General features: G+C 40.8%; 1 protein-coding gene across 2 annotated transcripts in view; it reads left to right on the top strand.

The window, feature by feature from the left end:
- Window positions 1–6,753: 6,753 nt before the first annotated feature.
- Window positions 6,754–22,545, top strand: part of slc5a12 (solute carrier family 5 member 12) — a 42,102-nt gene continuing 26,310 nt past the window's right edge. Inside the window, exons 1-3 of one of the 2 annotated variants that reach the window (XM_018093349.2) lie at window positions 6,754–7,202; window positions 19,547–19,612; window positions 20,883–20,934. In XM_018093349.2, the coding sequence (XP_017948838.2) occupies window positions 6,846–7,202; window positions 19,547–19,612; window positions 20,883–20,934 (475 nt within the window). In that variant the 5' untranslated portion in view covers window positions 6,754–6,845. Of the gene's footprint in view, window positions 7,203–17,393; window positions 18,030–19,546; window positions 19,613–20,882; window positions 20,935–22,545 lie in introns of those variants that run through there. The other variant, XM_031900581.1, reaches the window with a different exon arrangement.

Here is a 22,545-nt window from a genome sequence, read left to right as displayed (position 1 = left end):
ACTAATACTATACTACTATAGCAGGTATAGTAAGGAGAGATGGTGCCTATAGTAGCAGTGGGGGGAAAATAGCCTCTGGGAAGGGACTGGGGCTGTGGGATAGCAGGTATAGTAGGGAGAGATGGTGCCTATAGTAGCAGTGGGATAATAGCCTCTGGGAAGGGACTGTGGCTGTGGGATAGCAGGTATAGTAGGAAGAGATGGTGCCTATAGTAGCAGTGGGATAATAGCCTCTGGGAAGGGACTGGGGCTGTGGGATAGCAGGTATAGTAAGGAGAGATGGTGCCTATAGTAGCAGTGGGGGATAATAGCCTCTGGGAAGGGACTGGGGCTGTGGGATAGCAGGTATAGTAGGGAGAGATGGTGCCTATAGTAGCAGTGGGGGGATAATAGCCTCTGGGAAGGGACTGGGGCTGTGGGACAGCAGGTATAGTAGGAAGAGATGGTGCCTATAGTAGCAGTGGGATAATAGCCTCTGGGAAGGGACTGGGGCTGTGGGATAGCAGGTATAGTAGGGAGAGATGGTGCCTATAGTAGTAGTGGGATAATAGCCTCTGGGAAGTGACTGGGGCTGTGGGATAGCAGGTATAGTAGGGAGAGATGGTGCCTATAGTAGCAGTGGGATAATAGCTTCTGGGAAGGGACTGGGGCTGTGGGATAGCAGGTATAGTAGGGAGAGATGGTGCTTATAGTAGCAGTGGGGGGATAATAGCCTCTGGGAAGGGACTGGGGCTGTGGGATAGCAGGTATAGTAGGGAGAGATGGTGCCTATAGTAGCAGTGGGATAATAGCTTCTGGGAAGGGACTGGGGCTGTGGGATAGCAGGTATAGTAGGGAGAGAATTTTATTAAAATATATTAAACAAATACAATTAAACAATAATTACATTTCAATCAAGCAAAAAAACAAAAAACAAACATATAAATCAATATCGCATCAAAGCATCTTATTTTTTACAGATCGTTATAAAACACATATCAAGAGGCATCTTTATGTTTCTTTTTTTGAAAATTGTCCAAACATTTCCCAGCAGACCGTTTAACCTGTACCCGCACACCTGCCCCCTGACTCTCCATCACATCTTGCTCCCCCAACTCCCCTTCCTCCAGTGACTCCTTTTCTGCCCCCTGAGACTGAAAAGCCCCTTCCCTTTTGCTCTTCTTCCTGCTGGAGATGATATCAGATGAGAGACTTTTCCTTTTCTCCCTCTCCTCCTCCTCCTCCTCCTCCTCCTCCATTCTCTCCAGCTCTACCTGTTCCTCTGCTAAATCCCCCCATGACTTCCCTCCTGGCAAAACAAACCTATTTTCAGTTGGGAGGGTAATTACACCCGGGCACTGAGCCTCCTTAGCTTTATTAGATTTGCTGCCCACCACTATCCAACCATCCCCTCCACCTCCCTCCTCTTGGGCTGCCTGTACCTTTGCCTGTTTGTTCTCTCTCTCCTTCCCTCTCATCTCTGTTGGGCGCCCCCTGTCTGTCTCTTTTGCCCCACCTGCCCACTCCTCCCCCCTTCCCTCAGTCTGGGGCAAGTTCTCCCCTGGCATTGGGGTACTCATTACTTTTTCCAGATTGGGACAAGCCTTCCTAATGTTGCGCCAGGCGTCGGGGCAGGCCCTATAAGCATGGCCGGATTGCATACACAGGTTACACTTTATGGCCTTTACACACTCCTTGCTTGGGTGCCCAGTCTCCCCACACAAAGCGCATTTCTGTATGTTACACTTTACAGCATAATGCCTGTTGGACCCACATTTATAGCATAGCCTGGGCTGGCCCACATAGAAACAGACACCCCTTGCTTTCCCAATGAAAAAGGAATTTGGGAGATGTTTCTGAACATTCTGATCCACATGCAGTTTCACTTGGACTTTATACCCCCCTACCCAGAATCCCTCCTCATCAAACACCGGCTCCAGGGGGGATAGGACAGTGCACTGGCGCCGGAGCCATATGAGGATGTCCTGCTCATGCACTGTCTCTCTCTTCATGATAATGGTGACCAGTTTGGTTTCGGGTTTGGACACAGGTATTACCCTAAACCCCTCCCACTCCTTGGCCTCCTTACTCAGATGGTACCGCCTCCAGAACTCCTCTAACCCTTGGGATAACTTATAGCTTAAATCAAACTCAGTGTCTGTGACACTCAGCAAGGCATAAACGTCCTGTGGGGTAAAACCCAGCAACTGCTTAATAATGTTTCTGCCCACAAACCTGCGCCCCGGGAAATCCTCCCTCTCTTTCTCCCACTTAATTTTCACAACATTCTTCCTCTTATCAAACTCATCATCAAACTCCTCATCCTGCTCACGTGCAAAGAATCTCCTTCCCTCCCAAACACTGCCCCCCGCAGCCCCAGCAACACTCTCAGTCCCCCCATGCACATTGCTTTCCCCAGCAGAATAAACAACATTTTTTCCTTCCCCTCCCCCCTCACTCACACACGTTGCATTACCTGCAATCACCTGCACCTCAGCTGCACCACTCTCAGCCGCTTGCACCTCAGTTGCCCCACCCCCCTCACTCACACACATTGCATTACCTGCAATCACCTGCACCTCAGCCCTCACCCCACTCACGGCAGCTGCACACACACCATCAGTATTGGAAAGACCGTTACTATGCACAGTATCAGTAGCAACGCTACATTCTGCAACAGTTTTTGAAACCTCAGTCTCTTTGAGCAGTTCAGCGACTTTAAGCAGTCTCTCAGTAGTCACATTGCCTTCTTTCATCTGCTCAAACCTCTGCTTGTTGCCATACAGCTCCCTCCATGGCTCTATAACAGCCAGAATGTCTTTAATGTAGATCTCAGTCTCTTCCAGCTCCTTATTGAGGAAAGTCACCTCTCTGATAAATCGAGCTCTCCTCTCTCCTTTCAGCGAATCCTCACTCTTTATCAGTCTGTCAATGTCTCTGTTTAACTTACTTTGTTTTTCCTCCAAACACCGCAGCTCTTTCAAAGCATTAATAATGGTGTCATACTGTATAACAGTCTCAGTACCTTTGTGCCCTTCCCCAGCCTTCCCCAGGGGGCCGGCAGCCATTACCTGCTCACTGTCCAGGGCCACACGGTTTCCATGCACCTCACAGGCAGCAGCCATTTCCTGGTCACTCAGAGCGCTCTCTGCAACCTCCAGGGCCACACGGCTTCCATGTTCCCCATTGGCAGCAGCCATCTCCTGGTTGGTCAGAACACTTTCTGCAACCACCATTGCCATATGGCTTCCATGCCCCTCACTGCCAGCAGCCATTTTGCAGCCATTAGACTCTCCTCTCACCTCCTGGTCCGCCTCTGCTGTAGCTCCGCAGCTCCCTGCAGTTACTCCAACACCGGCGCCCAGGTCCTCAGAGTCACTCTCCATGCCGCTTTGGGAACAGCTTTTGCTTTTCTTTTCCTTTCCTTTATCAGAGCAGGAAACATTGCCCTCTGCAATGCGCTCCACTGTCACCATGATGTTGGACTCAGTGGCCTTCCTGCTGCTTCTCAAACGGGTCTCAACTACCCGGCTAAATGGTTTCGCCTTCTTCCCCATTGAGTAGGGAAAAACAGTAAAAAACAGAGAAAAAGTACCCACAAAACTAACCCCCAGACCCAGCCGGGCCTGGGAGAAAGTCACAACTCCACAGAGCACTCAGAGCACCTCCACTCAGTAGCAACAGCAATGAGCAAATGGCCTCTGGGAAGGGGGTGTGGCTGTGGGATAGCAGGTATAGTAGGGAGAGATGGTGCCTATAGTAGCAGTGGGATAATAGCCTCTGGGAAGGGACTGTGGCTGTGGGATAGCAGGTATAGTAGGGAGAGATGGTGCCTATAGTAGCAGTGGGATAATAGCCTCTGGGAAGGGACTGTGGCTGTGGGATAGCAGGTATAGTAGGGAGAGATGGTGCCCATAGTAGCAGTGGGGGGATAATAGCCTCTGGGAAGGGACTGGGGCTGTGGGATAGCAGGTATAGTAGGGAGAGATGGTGCCTATAGTAGCAGTGGGGGGGATAATAGCCTCTGGGAAGGGACTGGGGCTGTGGGATAGCAGGTATAGTAGGGAGAGATGGTGCCTATAGTAGCAGTGGGGGGATAATAGCCTCTGGGAAGGGACTGGGGCTGTGGGATAGCAGGTATAGTAGGGAGAGATGGTGCCTATAGTAGCAGTGGGGGGATAATAGCCTCTGGGAAGGGACTGGGGCTGGGGGATAGCAAGTATAGTAGGGAGAGATGGTGCCTATAGTAGCAGTGGTGACTGGGGGTCTGTGGTTTACCAAGTATAGTAGAGAGAGTGCGGTAGCTTTGGGGATATTAGCTTTTAGGAAGCCATATTACTTGTACAGAACACACCTTGTTCCTGTTTTCTTTGCACACACCACTGTCAGGTACAAATGTTTTCCCATCTGGTATGGGGTGCAGCTGACTGTGAGTTGTCCACGTGTAAAAGGTGGAACTTGCTGCATAGATGAGTATGAAAATGTACAAATATTACAAAAAAAGGTGCACTAACAAGGGGCTACTTTAACATTCATGTGGATAAATGCCTTGGAATGTAACAATACTGTGCTAAAAGAGAAAATCAGTGCAATAATGAAGTTAAGGAAGAAGGGTGGGATAACAGACCTAAGATCATAGATACATTCACAAGGCATTGTGGTGCTGTGGGTAGAAAATACTGAAATATTTTTTGATGTATCTGTTTGCCTTTCAGAACCTTTATGTTTTTTTATTGTTATTTTATCATTATATTATTACTGTTATAGTTATTTTTTCTTTTATCAGTCACCTCTACTCACTCGCTCAATCACTCTGAGACTAGGCATAAGGTTATCGGAAAGGCCTGATACAGCTAATTTTATCAGCATACGCAATTGACTGATATATCACTGTTCAGACTAAAGGTGTCCATACACTGTCTGACCTTCCGCTGTATGCAATAGTTCAGCCTGCACACCCAACAAACACATAAATAGCATATGATTGGTCATAAATGTGCCTAGGTACCTTGCTTCCATTGTTCTGTTGGACTGATAAGCTTATTAATTTCCTCATTCACTGATGAACCCACCAACATGGTCCAGTGGCAGATTGAGTTCCCTAAAGGAGAGATCATCTGGGATCTAATGGGATCACAGCATGGTCTATCAAAAAGCACACTGTCCGGGCATTCCCACAGGGTTGGGTAGTATGGTTAAAACCGGCCAAACAGTCTGACCATATTTGGGCGTGAGTGTCCATCTTAAGAAAATGGTAGGTATTATTTTATACTAATAAGATCACTAATGAGATTTGCCCAAAATACTTAAAAACTGAAGAAGATACTACAGATCTAGAACTGTTACCCAGAATGCTTGGGCCCTGGAGTTTTCCAGATAAGTTGTCTTTCCATAATTTGGATACTCATACCTTAAGTCTGCTAAAAAAAATAATTCATACAATATTTAAACCCAAGAGGTTTGTTTTGCCTCCAGCGTGGATTAATTATATCTTAGTTGGGATCAAGTACAGGTACTGTTTTATTATTACAGAGAAAAGGGAATCATTTAACCATTAAATAAACCCAATAGGGCTGTTCTGCCCCAATAAGGGGTAATTATATCTTAGTTGGGATCAAGTACAGGTACTGTTTTATTATTACAGAGAAAAGGGAATCATTTAACCATTAAAGAAACCCAATAGGGCTGTTCTGCCCCCAATAAGGGGTAATTATATCTTAGTTGGGATCAAGTACAGGTACTGTTTTATTATTACAGAGAAAAGGGAATCATTTAACCATTAAATAAACCCAATAGGACTGTTCTGCCCCCAATAAGGGGTAATTATATCTTAGTTGGGATCAAGTACAGGTACTGTTTTATTATTACAGAGAAAAGGGAATCATTTAACCATTAAATAAACTCAATAGGGCTGTTCTGCCCCCAATAAGGGGTAATTATATCTTAGTTGGGATCAAGTACAGGTACTGTTTTATTATTACAGAGAAAAGGGAATCATTTAACCATTAAATAAACCCAATAGGGCTGTTCTGCCCCCAATAAGGGGTAATTATATCTTAGTTGGGATCAAGTACAGGTACTGTTTTATTATTACAGAGAAAAGGTAATCATTTAACCATTAAATAAACCCAATAGGACTGTTCTGCCCCCAATAAGGGGTAATTATATCTTAGTTGGGATCAAGTACAGGTACTGTTTTATTATTACAGAGAAAAGGGAATAATTTAACCATTAAATAGACCCAATAGGGCTGTTCTGCCCCCAATAAGGGGTAATTATATCTTAGTTGGGATCAAGTACAGGTACTGTTTTATTATTACAGAGAAAAGGGAATCATTTAACCATTAAATAAACCCAATAGGGCTGTTCTGCCCCCAATAAGGGGTAATTATATCTTAGTTGGGATCAAGTACAGGTACTGTTTTATTATTACAGAGAAAAGGGAATCATTTCTAGACATGAAGTCTATAGGAGATAGACTTTCTGTAGTTTGGAGCTTTTTGTATAAAAGGTTTCAAACAGAAAATAAGTATTAGTGAAGGCAACCAGCAGCGGATTAACATATTCCTATTAGCAGAATGTAGAATGTTCATTTACCCAATACAGGAAAATCTAAACATTTACTAAACGTGGTCGCTGCCCCCAACCTGCTGCACCAATTTCAGATCTCAGTATTTTAGATTTAGAAGTGCTGAGTTACAAGCGTTATAATGGTTAACCCAACACAGACTAAAACTTTATAAAAGGACAGCTGAATTTTGTGCCAGGGGTAATTCCAATTAGCCATTGCTTACCCCCTTTTGTAAGGAGTGTGCTGCATTCATTTTTTAAAGAGTTTATGTGAGAGAACATCAGGGTTGCTCAGAATGACCAAGTTTGAGATTCCTACAATTAAGACATTTGCATCTTGGGACTATGTCGTTTTTGCTGCACTTTTTCTGGTATCAGCCGGAATTGGTGTGTTCTTTGCAATCAAGGAGCGAAAGAAGACTTCTTCAGCTGACTTTCTGGTCGGGGGCAAGCAAATGACATGTGGTCCCGTAGCCCTGTCCCTAACTGCCAGTTTTATGTCTGCGGTGACTGTGTTAGGAGCACCCGCAGAGGTGTATCGATTCGGTGCCTCATTTGGTATCTTCTTCATCTCCTATGCCTTCGTTGTCATTTTTAGTGCAGAACTCTTTGTTCCAGTCTTCTATAGGTCTGGAATCACCAGTACGTATGAGGTAAGATGAACTGTGAATGTTACTCACAGTGTCTCATACAATCTTTATTATTCTTTGAGCGATGGTGGTTAAATTGAGGTACAAATTGTCTAACATCATTCTGTAATTTGTTACGTTGTACTAAAGTGCTTGCTGGACTTTTTTTAGTTCAAGCTTCCCATGCAGGTCCAACTGTTCCTCAGGGCCCTCCTTAGCTCGTAACAAGGTTACAGATACAGGAAAATATTGGGAAAGTCACTGGGCTTTCAGTTGTATAGGTATAGGAGCTGTTATCCAGAATGCTCGGGACCAAGGGTATTCCGGATAAGGGGTCTTTCCGTAATTTGGCTCTCTAAACCTTGTCTACTAAAAAATCAATAAAACATTAATTAAACACAATAGGATTTTTTTGCATCTAATTAGGATTAATTATATCTTAGTTGGGATCAAGTACAGGTACTGTTTTATTATTACAGAGAAAAGGGAATCATTTAACCATTAAATAAACCCAATAGGGCTGTTCTGCCCCCAATAAGGGGTAATTATATCTTAGTTGGGATCAAGTACAGGTACTGTTTTATTATTACAGAGAAAAGGGAATCATTTAACCATGAAATAAACCCAATAGGGCTGTTCTGCCCCCAATAAGGGGTAATTATATCTTAGTTGGGATCAAGTACAGGTACTGTTTTATTATTACAGAGAAAAGGGAATCATTTAACCATTAAATAAACCCAATAGGGCTGTTCTGCCCCCAATAAGGGGTAATTATATCTTAGTTGGGATCAAGTACAGGTACTGTTTTATTATTACAGAGAAAAGGGAATCATTTAACCATGAAATAAACCCAATAGGGCTGTTCTGCCCCCAATAAGGGGTAATTATATCTTAGTTGGAATCAAGTACAAGGTACAGTTATATTGTTACAGAGAAAAAGGAAATCAGTTTTAAAATTCTGAATTATTTGATTATGGGCTTTTCGTAATTCGGAGCTTTCTGGATAAAGGGTTTCAGGATAAGGGATCCCATACCTGTATATAAGAGATCAGAGCACTCTCCTCAATCGTATCCTAACTAGCATTAAGGCTGAGAATTACTGTTAAGTATAGGAAAATACAGTGGGGGGTCATTTATAAAATTCACACAGAGCAAAAATATTTGCATAGTGAAAATATTTGCCCTGCCCGTCTTTATATTTATAAAGTTGGAGAAGACCGGTGTATTTAATGGGCATAATTGCAAAATTTTTATTCACAAAGCTTTTTAAATATGGCATATTCCGAAATTGCGAATATTTATGCACACACTCTGCACCCAAGTTACGCCACAGTTTTAGTGCTGGAAACAATATTCACGAAACTGAGATCGCAAATTGCGAATTTATATTCGCAAAGAGAAAATTGGCGCTATATTCGTGCATAATAAACGTGCACAGAGAGCCTGCTCATGCAAATCATAATTTAATTTGTGAATTTTTGTGCACAATTCACATTTCACTGCGTTTGCAAAAAAAGTAAAGTGGGGCACAGCGGCGCAAAATTTAAGAGTTTAGGGGAAAACATGCGCAAAAAAACATTTGTTAATAAAATATGCATTGCGCAAACCTTATAAATGACCCCCAAAGTCACTTTATATTTACTGTCACCTTCTGTACTTCTTATCTTTGATCAGGTCTGCCATTTCCTGGGGATACTTCATGATTATATAGGAATAGTAATACCAGGCAAAGGGTTCCAAGATGGTGGGCTGCCCTCTCCCTGTGACAAGCGATGAATATTGATGAGCAAATCTGTCCTGTTTCGCTTCACCGAAAATTTCGTGGAAAAACCTTTCACAAGATTCACAAAAAAAATCACAAAGCAGTGAAAATGTTGCATGTCCAAAAAAGGCCACGCAACATTTTCTCTGTTTCTCGTGTTTTTTGTCATTTTTTGAAAAAATCCACCAAATGCGAAATGTGGAAATTCACCACAAATCCTGGTAGAAATTTTTCTCACAAAACCGACAACAAAATTTGTTGCAGAAATATTTATCGCCAATGGAGACACGCAAAAGTTCACTGTGAATTCATGTCTGGCAACAAATTTCACCCATCACTAGTGATAAGTGAATCTGTCCCATTTCACTTTGCCGAAAAATTTGCAAAACTTCTGAAAAGTGTACGAAACGGCCAAAAATGTGCAAAATGCAGCTATTGCATGATTTTTGTGATGTGAACTCAATTTTTCCTCACTCAGCGGATTTTTGTTGTGGCAATTTATTGCGACAGTGTTGAGAAAAAATTCACTGATGGTGAAATGTGGAATTTCGCTGCGAATCCAAGATTTGCCCCAAATACTTAAAAACTGGAGAAAATACTACAGATATAGAACTGTTACCCAGAATGCTTGGGATCTGGGGTTTTCCAGATAAGGTGTCTTTCCATAATTTGGATCTCCATACCTTAAGTCTGCTACATCGCTACTTGTGACTCCTGGGAAAATGTAGCTCACCTATAAGTTAACTTTTGGTATGGTAGAGAATGTCCTATTCTTAACAAAATTTTAGTTGTTCTTCTTTTCTCTGCTGCCTCTTTCCAGATTACAAATGAGGGTCATTCACCCAGGCATCCAAAAAAACTGTTGCTCTGTGAGGCTACAATTGTATTGTTAACTTTTATGACTTTTATGTTCAGACCCTATCCTTTTCATATTTCAATCTCTCAAATCACAGCCTAGTTTCTAGGGTAGCAACCAACTAGCTGTGGAATTTCCTAATTAAACTGAACATAATAGTTCATGAAGTAATAATTGAAAAAAAAACCACACAAAATACAAAATGACCTATTGTAAACTGTATAAGAATATCATTGTCTACATTCTGCTAACAGTTCATTTAAAGGGGAGAACAAACCCTAAAAGTGAAATATAGCCCCTTATTGAGTGTGATGAATAGGGCTTGTTCTGGACATACTTTTTCTACTGTTTTAATTACAAACAATCTATAGTTTTAGTTAATTCTTGAGCTAAACAAGGCTAATTGGGAAACTGAAGCCACTCCATGTTTGGTCCTTGCAAGATAGATAATTAGTTACCCTGCATAAAGAACTCCTGCCTACAAAACAATCACAACAAAGGTTAAATGGAGGGAGGTTGTACACTGATGATCTAATTATCTATCTCACAAGGACCAATAATGGAGTTATCAGTTTCCTTTTTTCCTTCTTCCCTCAACCAAATCCTCTATTAACATACCAATTGGTTCCAAGACTCAACCACCAGACTGCTCTGACCATAAAATGACATGGGCAACCTTCTAATTCTGTCTTAACTTTACTTACTTTGCTGTGGGTCACTGGAGTGCTAGAAATAACAAAAACACATAGTTTTTTTTTTTAAATAATAGGCAGAAATGTATGCATTGAGCTCATGTCACAAGGTGGTAAAGCGCCCCCTTAAATGGTACTAGCCCATAGGGGTCCCATGTCTTGGTCTAGTTCCAAGAGATAATAAATTAGGTCAAAATCATAAATGGAAGTAGCATGGTGTTGGTTTCATTTGAGCAGATTTTGCTTCTTTTTGTGTTAGAGAGTTACACTTTAATTCTTTTCCGCCCTTTGAACTACGTTATGAGGTAAGGTAAGAACATGGGATCTATTAAAAAAATGTTTACCATCTGACAACACAAAACTGGACAACACAAAATTGGACTGCTTGCTTCACAATTGTAAAAAATTCAGGGCGGGGTCGTATTACACTCGTAGCTAGTGACGAGCGTATTTTTTCGCCAGCCATGGATTCGCAACGAATTTCCGCATTTCGCCACTGGCGCCAACTTTTAAAATTCAACGCTGAAAAATTCGCTGAGGCAAAAAAAAAAATTGTCACGCATCAAATTGACGCGGTCGCGGCAAAATTGCACACGGTCACGTCTAAAAAGGACGGGCAAAAAAAAAAAAGATGCTGACAACCAAAAAAGACGCAGGCGACAAAAAAAAAAAAAAAATCACAAATACAAATGCGTTTTGCACATTTTCTTGCCGTTTTGCGAATTTTATGGGACAGAGTCGCTCACAGCCTGCGCCGGATTTGTAATCCGGGCGTCCCAATGCCTCCCCGCAAATGCGCATTACACATATTCGCGATGCGGCGGGGCAGCATGATGCCCCTAAATTGTTGCCGCCCTATGCCTGGGCCTTTGTAGCCTTGCCACAAATTCGGGCCTGCTCATTACTACTTGTAGCCTAAGGGGGATGTGGAAATGGCCCTAGCAAGCACAGGCAGACTATCATTCTTTCCTTTAAACCTGTGGAATCATGCACATCTGCATAATAAAAATAGCATTAATATTTATTTCATGAAGTTTGGATAGTGTTAATGCACTTTTTTGCCTTTAAATTAGTTTTACTGCATGTCACTTGGTATGAACCTTCGACTGTAAGCTCCACTGAAACAAGAACTGAAGCAAATGAGAAAAATCTGTAAAGTAATGCGTAATAGGTCAGCAATATTTAAATAACGCATAATAATAATAATTTTACCTAGGTAGGTTTATCTTTTATGTTCAGTCCATGGTTCAGTGTTAAGAGATTAGATATACCGTAAACCCTCTCAGTGTTGCCACTTCCAAAGTCCAAGGTGTAGCACTTTCTCAATGACATTTCACTTAAAGGAGAGAGTATAAAAAATACTGGGGTGCTGATTTGTTTGGCACTGCCCCCCCCCCCCCAGTGATGCCTATGGAGCCTTTGAACAGACCGGGGGTCTTGAAGCACCACATATGACCTACAGCAACAATCGATGTGGGAAATATAATGGCTGTGGTTTATAGAATATTTTGATAGTACAGATATTATATCCTAAAATATTGCTGTAGGAGACTAAAGGAAGTCATTCCTGTACTGGCTCAGTCCTGGTCACTGTTACCTATGCCCTGGGAGCGACGTTTTCCTTATGGGCCCAATGGTGATATAGAAGGGAGCACATTGCATTTCTTCACTGGACTCCATGTTACCAGGAGTGGATGCTGCTGGAGAGCCTGAAGCACAAGACCCCAGGAAAGAAACAAAGCAAATCAACCATAAACACAAAAATGGGCAGGCACGCAGTAAATCCAGAGTTGACAGGTTATCATAAAATATAATAAAATATCATTATTTAAAGAGAACTACATGTCCATTAAAGGCCTTACACGTTTCGTGCTGTTAGACACTTAACCATAGGCTCTATACAGAAGTGTCTTTCTATGGACATGTAGGTTGGCACCCAAAGCCAATGTCTCTACTGGCAAGTCCACTGCTTCATACACATCTACAGGGATTTTCTTGAATTAGCCTAAGTAAATTAATCCCTAAAATTAGGTAGCAGATAGTGTTGTAAATAATGACGGTAAAGCTCCTGTCAGAATCCCCCTCAGAGGTGTAAGATCGTTAGGACTGCTTAGCCAGAGCACAACTTGGCTTCAACAAGGATTTACAGAGTTCAGGTACTAGTGATGAGCAAATTTTTTCGCCAGGCATGGATTTGAAATGAATTTCCGCATTTCGTCATTGGCGAATTGTTTTGTGAAACTTCTGTGAAAATTTGGCACAAATTCGGTGAAAATTTTGGGCCAAATTGGGCACGGGCGCGTCAAAATCGGGCGCGGGCAACAAAAAAACCCCGCGGGTGACCAAAAAAGACTCGGGTGACAAAAAAAAATTGTGAGCAAATGTGTTTTGTGAATTTTACGCTGTTTCACGAATTTTATGGTGAAGCGAGACAGGACAGATTCACTCATCACTATCAGGTAGCTAAAGTGAAGGTTAAAAAGTGCCTCTTGCCTCCCTTTACTATTTTCTGCGATTATGCCAGATCACCATGAGATTACCATGTTTTACTTGCAGTGATCCCAATGTTAGTCAATGTTACAGCAAGGCATTGTTGTGAAGACTTGTAGCCAGCAGTAGTGATTTTTTACCACTGGCTACAAATCTACCCATGTGTCATTAACCTTAAGTGCCAGAATACAGCCATCTGATTTTTCTGGTTGGAGGATAATACTCTTAGTAGCCTTATCTGATACTTTCTAAGATTTAATGCAGGCAGACCAGTTATCAAAGGTGGTGTTTGCTGACTGTATTGAAATGCACACACCATTAATTTAATTGAGAGGGGGTTGCCTGCTGTTGCAAATGAAATATCTGTTGGATGTAGGTGTAAGTGAATTTGGCACTACATACTTTTTAAGTAAGGTCTTTTGGGGAGTAAGTCTGGTCCCAATATCAATTTGCATTCTAACATCAAACACTCAAGATTTCAAGATGCACTTTGATTTGATCCAAATGCTGCCATAAAGTCTCTTGGACAAAATCCCAAAGCAATATTTCAAGGACTTTTGAAGTGATTTTACGTCATTCCCAGCCCTAGTGGAGCTTAAAACATAATTTGATAAAATTCCTAGGAGGGGAATGTAATAAAAGTTGGCAACAGAAAGGAAAGCCCTGGAGCTATAAACGCAGGGGCTGCATGAAAAGGGATCCGAATGACCAGCAACCAGATTACACTGGTTTATGTTTAAAGATTGGCGGAATCAGACAGACTGGGTGAGAAGCAATGAATCACGGTGGGGGAATGCTGGGCTGGGAGTGGAGAAGGATATGATGTCACGAGAGAAGCACTCACTTCCTATATTCTGAATAGGTTGAAATATCTCCAACCTCCCCTCTTTTTTGCATATTTTGTGAAATGCCAGGAGTTTCTCTTCTTTATGCTCTCATATTATCTATTAATAACAGAATGTGGATGGTTTCCTGTATGTACTGTTACATTGTGGTTTCGGTAACATTATACAGTATAAATGTGAGAGTCTGCCTGGTATCATTTATGTAAAATGATTGTCAAATCCTTGATCCAGGGAATGTTTCCAATCGCCATTGGGGTCAGGAAGGAATTTTTCCCCTCTTGAGGCATAATTGGAACTAGCTTCAGGCTGGATTTTTTTCCTTCCTCTGGATCAAAACAGTGGATATAAGTGGATATAAGTGTTAGGGCCTTGCCAGAGTACTGCACAGGAAATTTTAGAAGAGGGAGAAAGGAGGTTTTCAGCTGTGACTGCACTGTGGGTTGATTGATACAGACACTACTACTGCTTGTGCTAGGTGACAGCCCGCTTGGATTTCCTATCATCGAGACACTGCAGATTCAGGACCGGAGGCAGAGCTGCTGAATTTCTCTCATGGTCATTCAGCTCCTGCTGGTAGCAGAGTTTGGGGCCATCCTCTCTGTAGGTAGAGGCAGCCTAATACTCAGTGGTGGATATAATGATGTAGCGCTGATCTCAAGTCTTCAGTGAGGAATCGCAGAACATAGTAGCGATCTCTTATGGAATTCTGGCTTTAGAATATTGCCTTGGCGTGAGGCTGGCAAGGTCCTATTTATTTGATAAAATGTGATTAAATGCGTTGGCCATTTTACACATTTCTGGCTCCTGGTGTTTCATTACGGTATGTAACAATGGGGTTCAGAGGGATGGTTGAAAGCAAAGAGTCAACTGAGGAGTCCTCTTGTCAAAAACATTCACAACGTGCGAATTTAACCTGGAAACTTTTTCATGACTACTTCCAACAGTGGAAGAAAGATTGTGCATTTTCTAGTTTGCGCCAGTGTGCAGTATATGTATTAAAACTTCTCACTGAAAAAGTTTGTTTGCTCCAAAAGAGTATGCCACCTTCATGCACGTCTTAAAAGTGAGCTATGAGCAATTAAAATTCCCTGGATTGGTCTAAAGCATATTACATTGTAAAATGCAAATTTTTATTCTTATTTGTGCACATTTTTTTTTCTGTTTACTACTTTTATTACATTTCCCATATCTAGTAACCAATAGTAACCGAACAAATGTTTATTTTTAAACATCTAACCTGTAAATGCTACCTGCTGATTGGTTGTTATGGGTTACTAGACATGAAGCAAACTTGAAGAGTATTTGTAAGGTAAAGCTTTTTGATTTATTTGTTGAAACAAAAACAAATAAAGTTTAAAGAGTTTTCCAGGACAGAGCATTAGCATGATAGTTTTACAGGAATGGTTATCCTTGTTACAACATTAGTTCCAACCATGGGGTCCAGATGAGCTCAAATTTGGTTTGCGTGCCTTTGGCCTCTGAGGCGAGCTTAATAAGCGGTATTGCTTTGCTGACTAGTTGTTACCAAAAGGGGATATTCAGTAGGTTTGAGCCCATCTAATACATTGCAATATCTTTTCTAGACTAGAAGGACCGGTATTGGTTGAAAGCATAGTTAGTAGGAATAATGTAATCTAATGTGCCCTAAAGACAAACTCTGGGAGATACTATATAAGGGAAATCAAGGTTGCTTGCCAGAACATTTATAATAAGTTGGTTATTGGTGGGCATGACCAGGTCATATAGAAGAAATCTTTATTTGTTTGTCCACATTTTCTCCCCATTTTAAACAGCCTGATGGGGGTAATGTATATCTGGTTTAACATTTTGTATTTAATGGGTCTGTTTTTAGTTGATATTAAGAAGTGGATAACAGTTCTCCGTGCCTGATAGTGCCTGGAGCCTCCTGTCCTTCATGAGGTCAAACAGCAGAGGGCCTGAATTAAAATGAAAAGAGCCTGGTATATCTTTGGAGGTCACTGGTGAATGTAAGATATGGTAGGGCTGATTCACTAAAGTGCGATAAAACGTGCGCTATTTATAGCGTGCGTTAAAAATATTATCGCGTCTAAATTATCGCGTCTAAATTATCGCGACTTATCGCACGATTCACTATAAGCATACGTGCGCTATTTTTTGCGCGATATTGCATGCGTTATTTAACTCGCGAAGACTATTTTCATGCGGTATGTGACGGTACATGCGCTAAATAACGCACGCGTATAATCGCCGGATATAAATAGTAGCTTATAAATAGTGTATAGTGTGGTGTGAGAAGAGGGGGGACAGAGGGTCAACATCGGTGTTATGGTAGCATGTAAAGATTTGGAGGCTGGCTATGGATCAGTGCCCATAATAGCCAATTTGGATTATAAGGATCAGGAAAGAAGCACCAGGGTAGGTAATATCATTGTGAGGCTAAGTAGCACAGATATAGATTTGGGAGGCTGGGCCTCCATCATTATATGAGACTGTAAGTTTTTCCAAGGCCACTCTTGGTAATTTGTTGTTCCATAATAATGGAAGTAGAATTTTGTTGATTTGTTTAAAGCAGTGAACCCCAACCAGTGGCCCGTGAACAACATGTTGCTCACCAACCACTTGAATGTTGTTCCCAGTGGCCTCAAAGCTGGTGCTTATTTTTGAATTCCTGGTTTGGAGGCAAGTTTTGGCTTCATCAGATGTACCACCAAACAGAGCCTCCTGTAGGCTGCCAGTACACATAGGAGCTACAAAATAGCCAATTATAGCTCTTATTTGGCATCCCCAGAACTTTTTTCATGCTTGTATTGATCTCCAACCCTTTTTCCATTTGAATGTTGCCCCCAGGTATAAAAGGTTGGGGATCCCTGGCTTAAAGATTCCCTTGAGTGAGTATAGTGGGGAGAAATCTTTTGTTGAGTATCCAGTATTTGGGCACATACAAAAATGATGGATTCGGTGCATTCCTATTTAATATTATCCAAAACCAACTTAGTCATATTTCTATCTGTCCATAACTCAGTATGTGTCCTTTTATAATATCATAATCATGGCCATGACGCAAGGTGAGAACCTTGTCTCAAATAGCAACATCCCGCAAATTACAAGGAGCAGAACCCCCCCCCCTTATGGGACTCATTTACTAAAGCTGAGCCAATTTGCCCTTGTGAGCAGTACCCTGAATAACCCCAACATTTATATTGTTCTTACTGCTGTAGATTACTTAAAACTACGTGGTTTATGTGTTATTGCATTGGGGCAGCCTGATGTTAATAAATGGGCCTCAGTGCTATGATCTATAAATACACTTTGCACGTCCTCGTATTTCCATAAGTGTTTCTTTCCATTCATAATCAGGCCATATTCCAAGAAGCTCTTGATGTATCTCAGAGAAACTAAGTGACAAGAGATCAGAACAGTGAGATTAAGGTCCATAAAAACGTCCCTTCACTTAACCCTTGCTGTGTACTTAACCCTCGCCGCGTTATCTATTTCACAACTCCTGCTGTTGTTAATAAAAAAAAAAATGTTAGATGTCTGTATGTATTTTATTTCCAATTGAGTAATGTTTAACTTGAAAAAGTATAAAGCTAAAAAAAAATAGTTATCCAGTGATCAAGCAATACCATTGGCTGCCTTGTATTTCCCTGACTTACCTTTCATTTGCTGCTGCAACTATTTATCCTCTGTTTGCCTGGCCGTCATCTCTTTTATAAATCAGGCATGTTCCCGTAATTATCTCACATCAGAAACCTCTCAGAATGATTTAATGAAAATAAAATTGATTTTTTTTTTTTTTAAATTTACCCCTAATAATTCAAAAGGGAAAATAATTACCACCCTATTTCTGCTTTACAATACCTAGACATGTCCCAGTTTGTAAAACCCGACATCAAAAACTTTACAGTGTGGGACTATGTTGTTTTTGCCGCTTTGCTCGTCGTTTCGGCAGGAATTGGAGTCTTCTTTGCCATCAAGGAGAGGAAGAGAAAAACATCAAATGAATTTTTGGTAGGAGGAAGGCAGATGACATGTGGGCCAGTAGCCCTCTCATTAACAGCTAGTTTTATGTCAGCCATTACAGTCCTCGGAACCCCGGCAGAAGTTGTTCGTTTTGGAGCATTCTACTTGTTTTTCATCATTTCCTATACTTTTGTAATTGTCTTCTCTGCAGAACTATTTGTCCCTGTGTTCTACAGGTCTGGGATTACTAGTACATATCAGGTAAGGTTTCTGACTCCAGGTTATGCGGTTTAAGTTCCACTAGGATGTAACATAGTGAACATTAATGATAAAACTTGGACCTTTTTCTTTTGCCTTTTATTTATTTGACTTGTACTAATATGTTAATACATTAGTCAGCCAAATCCGACTACCTGACCAAACCAAAATTAGGGTTTCTGATATGGTTCGGGCTTTGGCTGAATCTATTGTGAAAGATTTGGGGTAACCCATAGCAACCAATAGGATGTTTGCTTTTACACAGGTGACTAGTAAATGCTACCTGCTAATTGGTTACTATGGGTTACTACTTCTCTGCAAAATTAGTGACTTTCGCATTATAGATGTTTCCATTGTACAGGTTGGTGTATATGTGGGTCCCATTGAGGATCATGGCTGATGAATAATTTCAGTTTGTATGCAGATTAGCGCACAAAAAGAAAAAAAAACTTGAAGGAAACACTATATAGCAGCTGCACCAGCTTGCATGGGTTTTCAATATTATTCACAATCACGTAGATAATTGCTTGTTCCAATGGTAATGTATTTATATTCTAGAAAGCTTTGATCGATCGATGAATTGATGTAAACGTGCTATGAGTGATCCTCTGAGCACTTTTGCAATTTATATACATTTTTATTTTTTTGTGGTTTTTAGTGGAGATATTATCAATTTTAGACAGTTCTATACTGCTCAGAAGGATTTAAGCTCAACAGCTGTCAGCGAATCTGTCTATGCACTTTCTGTATTCAGTTAAGCTTTGTGTTGCTTGCTTTTCAGTTGAGCCAAAAGCCTGGTATTGGTTTAAAAATGCAAATATATCAGAAACCCTTTAATTATATAAAATGAATGTAAGTTGCAAAAGTGCTCAGGAAGAACTCTGAGTAGATGTACATCAATTGTTTGGGATTAAGGTGGCCATACACAGGCAGATTTAAAATGCCAATTCAGGCCCCCCCAGCACCATTCAGCTGCTTATATGCCCTTGCACGGGGTCCTCCAATGGACCAACCTGATCGGCATCTGGCCAACTTTCAGCTAATTGGCCAGGTCTGATTTTTCTGTTGGATCAAGAACCACATTGGTTCATTGATGGTTTATATTCCCGTCATTGTAACACAATTGTTTGGACCTAGTGCCAAATGATCAGATAAGTCCATCATGGCCCACCTAAGTCAGCATATCTGTAAAAAGAGTTGCTTGCTTGGTGACCTGGCCAAAAAAGTGGATCTTATAATATATGGGCAGCTTTAGACTCACTTTAATGGTATGACCAACAACAGTGACCCACAAACTATTTTTGCAACTCTTTCTGTAAATGGCAACAATACTACAGCTGGTTACATAACTAATGCAATGTATTCTAAGCCTTCAAATGCCTCATTCTTTATCTGAACATATATATTAACATCGATGTGTACATGGGTATAAACATGTACTGTATATTGAAGCTGAGACCTATTTTCCTTTCATATCTTCATATCTTCTTTTAAGCTTCTTTTTTTCCTTTCTTTTCAAGTATTTGGAGCTGCGATTTAACAGAGTTGTCCGATATGCTGCAACAATTATGTACATTGTGCAAACGGTAAGGATTTTCAAACATGGGCAAATTTTAATAATAATGCCTGCCTAGTCTTGATTATTACAGTGTTATTGCTGGACAAACTATGGGATTAGATTCAGTGGTGTTTGACGTGGTCATATTGCTGGTCAGGATTTATTCCATCTCTGACAACTTTAGAAATGAAATCATATAGAAAGTCTTTTACAAAAGAGGACTTAAGACTTTTTGGATTTAGCCCCCACTTTGTGGTCCAATACATAGAAACACTGTTGCAACAGTCAGTCATAGTTTCAGGATATCAAAGACAGTAAATAGGTATTTACCAAGAAGTTTCATAGTTGCAACCTTCACTGATTTGGGTCCCTTGGTGGCCAGTCCCATTGTTTGAGAACAACAAACCTTACATATCATATACAAAAAGGTACAGGTATGGGACCTGTTATCCAGAATGCTCAGGTTGCTGGGGATTGCCAGATAAGGAGTCTTTCTGTAATTTGGACCATCATACATGTGCTAAAAATCATTTAAACATTAAATAAACCCAATAGGATTAATGTGTCTCTGATAAGGATTTGTTATATTTGTTATATTTTAGTTGGGATCAAGTACAAAGCACTATCTTTTTTATACAAGGAAATCAATTTCAATTATTTGATAAAAATGGAGTTTATGGGAGATGGCCTACCCATAATTTGGCGCATAATTGGTTTCTGGATTATGGATCCGATACATGTGCCAGTTTTAGTCTTATATACCTGCATTGGTTGTGCCTTGTCTGCAGTGAGAAGTAAATCCAATGTTAGCCAATTTTAGAAGCCAGAGACAGACATTCTCTGGGACCCAAGCATAGGCTAAGTTTATGGAAAAATGACAGGTGCCCTTTAGATGCCTATAAATATAGCTACACTGCCGGTACAACATGTACTAGGGTTGCCAGTGTATATATTTGCATTGGCCACACAAGTGTAAAGTCTAATTGCCCTGATTCATTGGCTTACCATGTGCAATTATTGGCACTATCCACTAATAAATACAAATTATAGCAAGTGGTCTATATTATTTGCATTAGGGAATGACTTACCTTTGCTGGAATTATAATCCTTAACTATGACCTCAGTCTTCACAAACAAATGATGCTTTGTTTGATTCTGTATTGCATGGTCCAGTGGCTTCAGCGCAGGCTTACTATTCTGATGTCTTTTATAGAATCATGATTGATCATTAGGCATTTACTAGTTATTTTCTCATTTGCACATCCTTCAATAATCTTCTTCCAAATTATTCTCTCTAGATACTTTACACTGGAGTAGTGGTGTATGCTCCTGCGTTGGCGCTCAACCAAGGTAGGTTTCTTGCAAATTTTATAGCAATATGGCATGATGAGACATTTCCTGCTAAAATTCTGCCTAAACTTTATGATTAGGGAGTCTTCTTTGAGAACTTTTGGCTATGATTTATGTACGGTTTGGTGAGATTGGGTGAAAGAAGAAGATAAATTAGGGATTTGGTTAATTTGATGTAAATAGAAATTAGCAGGATATTAGTCCGAGGACATGTACATATACAGATTTGAGGGTCATTTTGTTTTGCTAAAAACACATGTAGCACTGCAACATAGATGTCTAAATACTTGGTTGCCACTGTGGCCACTCAACTGTTTTTCATAATAATGATACAACAACTTTTGAGTGGATAAATTAGCACCCACAGCTTTTGGGCCAACTACCAGGGGACCAGGCAGGCAGAAATTTTTACCCCCTCTTTTGAAGTCTCCTGCCGCTGACCCCAGCCGTTGGCTGCTGACCAACCATTCAACTCACCAAATTATCTCCAAGATACCCTGTCAGATGTTGCCATCTGCCAAATAAAAGCTGTGACAATGAAGAACAAATGCATGAAAATACAAACAAAAAGAATATAACAATAATGAAAATGGCTCAACTTACAAAAAAGTGGGTGGGTGGGAGAATTTTTTGATAGTAGAGGTGTGTCCCTGCAAAGAGTTGGTCTCAACGGAACATGAGTTTGTAGTGGGAAAGGAGTGATTAGTTCATGGGGTGCCTGGTAACTGAAGTCGCACTCACAGCTCACTGGCCGGCAGCCGTGGCCCACCACCACCACCCCCCCCCCATCCCATTGAGGGTGGTTGCTGGGCAGACTTACTCATAATAGACCATTGTTCAAATTCTACATGAACCCATCAAAGAGGGCACAATTTTGTAAGCGTATTATAACCTCGGGTGATGGGTTAGAGCAATACAGCAGGCACTAAAACCATAAATAAGTAACCTGGATGTCATAAATTTTTAAAACTCGCTGGGCAGGAAGATTCTAGCCAAAGTGCAGTGATTTACAAATCATTGAGTCTAAAGCAGCAAGAGAATTCTGTACATGAACTATCAGACAAGTACAGTAATTTTATGTGTAGCTATAGTATAATACATTACTTATACTGTATATCTGAGTAACAAGAGGAAGAAAAAACTGGTGTGCTGAGGAAGGTAAGTGGGTGCAAGGAGGGTCCCAGACTAAAATGAACTTTGTTCCTATGGTTACACTACTGAAATACATCTGTTCTAGTAAAGGAAATTCTTGCGCCCCACCCACTTAATGTACCCAGGCTAATGACACAGAGAAAAAACTCAGTGGACTGTGTTTGTCCAAGTCCAGCAACCCACCATTTATTATTTTCTAGCCGTATGTTTGAAAGCAAGAATCTGATTGGTTTTTGTGAGTTACTAGATATTGCAGATTTCACTGGTCTGAATTGCATTTGGCTTTTCCATAACAGAAAAAAAACCTGAAATAGAATGTATGAAACAGACAGACAACAAGCCTTGGCATTCCTCATAAATAGCATTGTTAAAACATATGGAGCCAAAGGCTCTTTTTTTTACAGTTGAATTATGCTTTAAGGACCTACATGGGGGTCAACCCATAAAATATAGCAGACA

This window comes from Xenopus tropicalis, chromosome 4, assembly GCF_000004195.4.
Source record: "Xenopus tropicalis strain Nigerian chromosome 4, UCB_Xtro_10.0, whole genome shotgun sequence".
Taxonomy (NCBI): domain Eukaryota; kingdom Metazoa; phylum Chordata; class Amphibia; order Anura; family Pipidae; genus Xenopus; species Xenopus tropicalis.
This window is presented reverse-complemented; position numbering and strand designations above follow the sequence as displayed.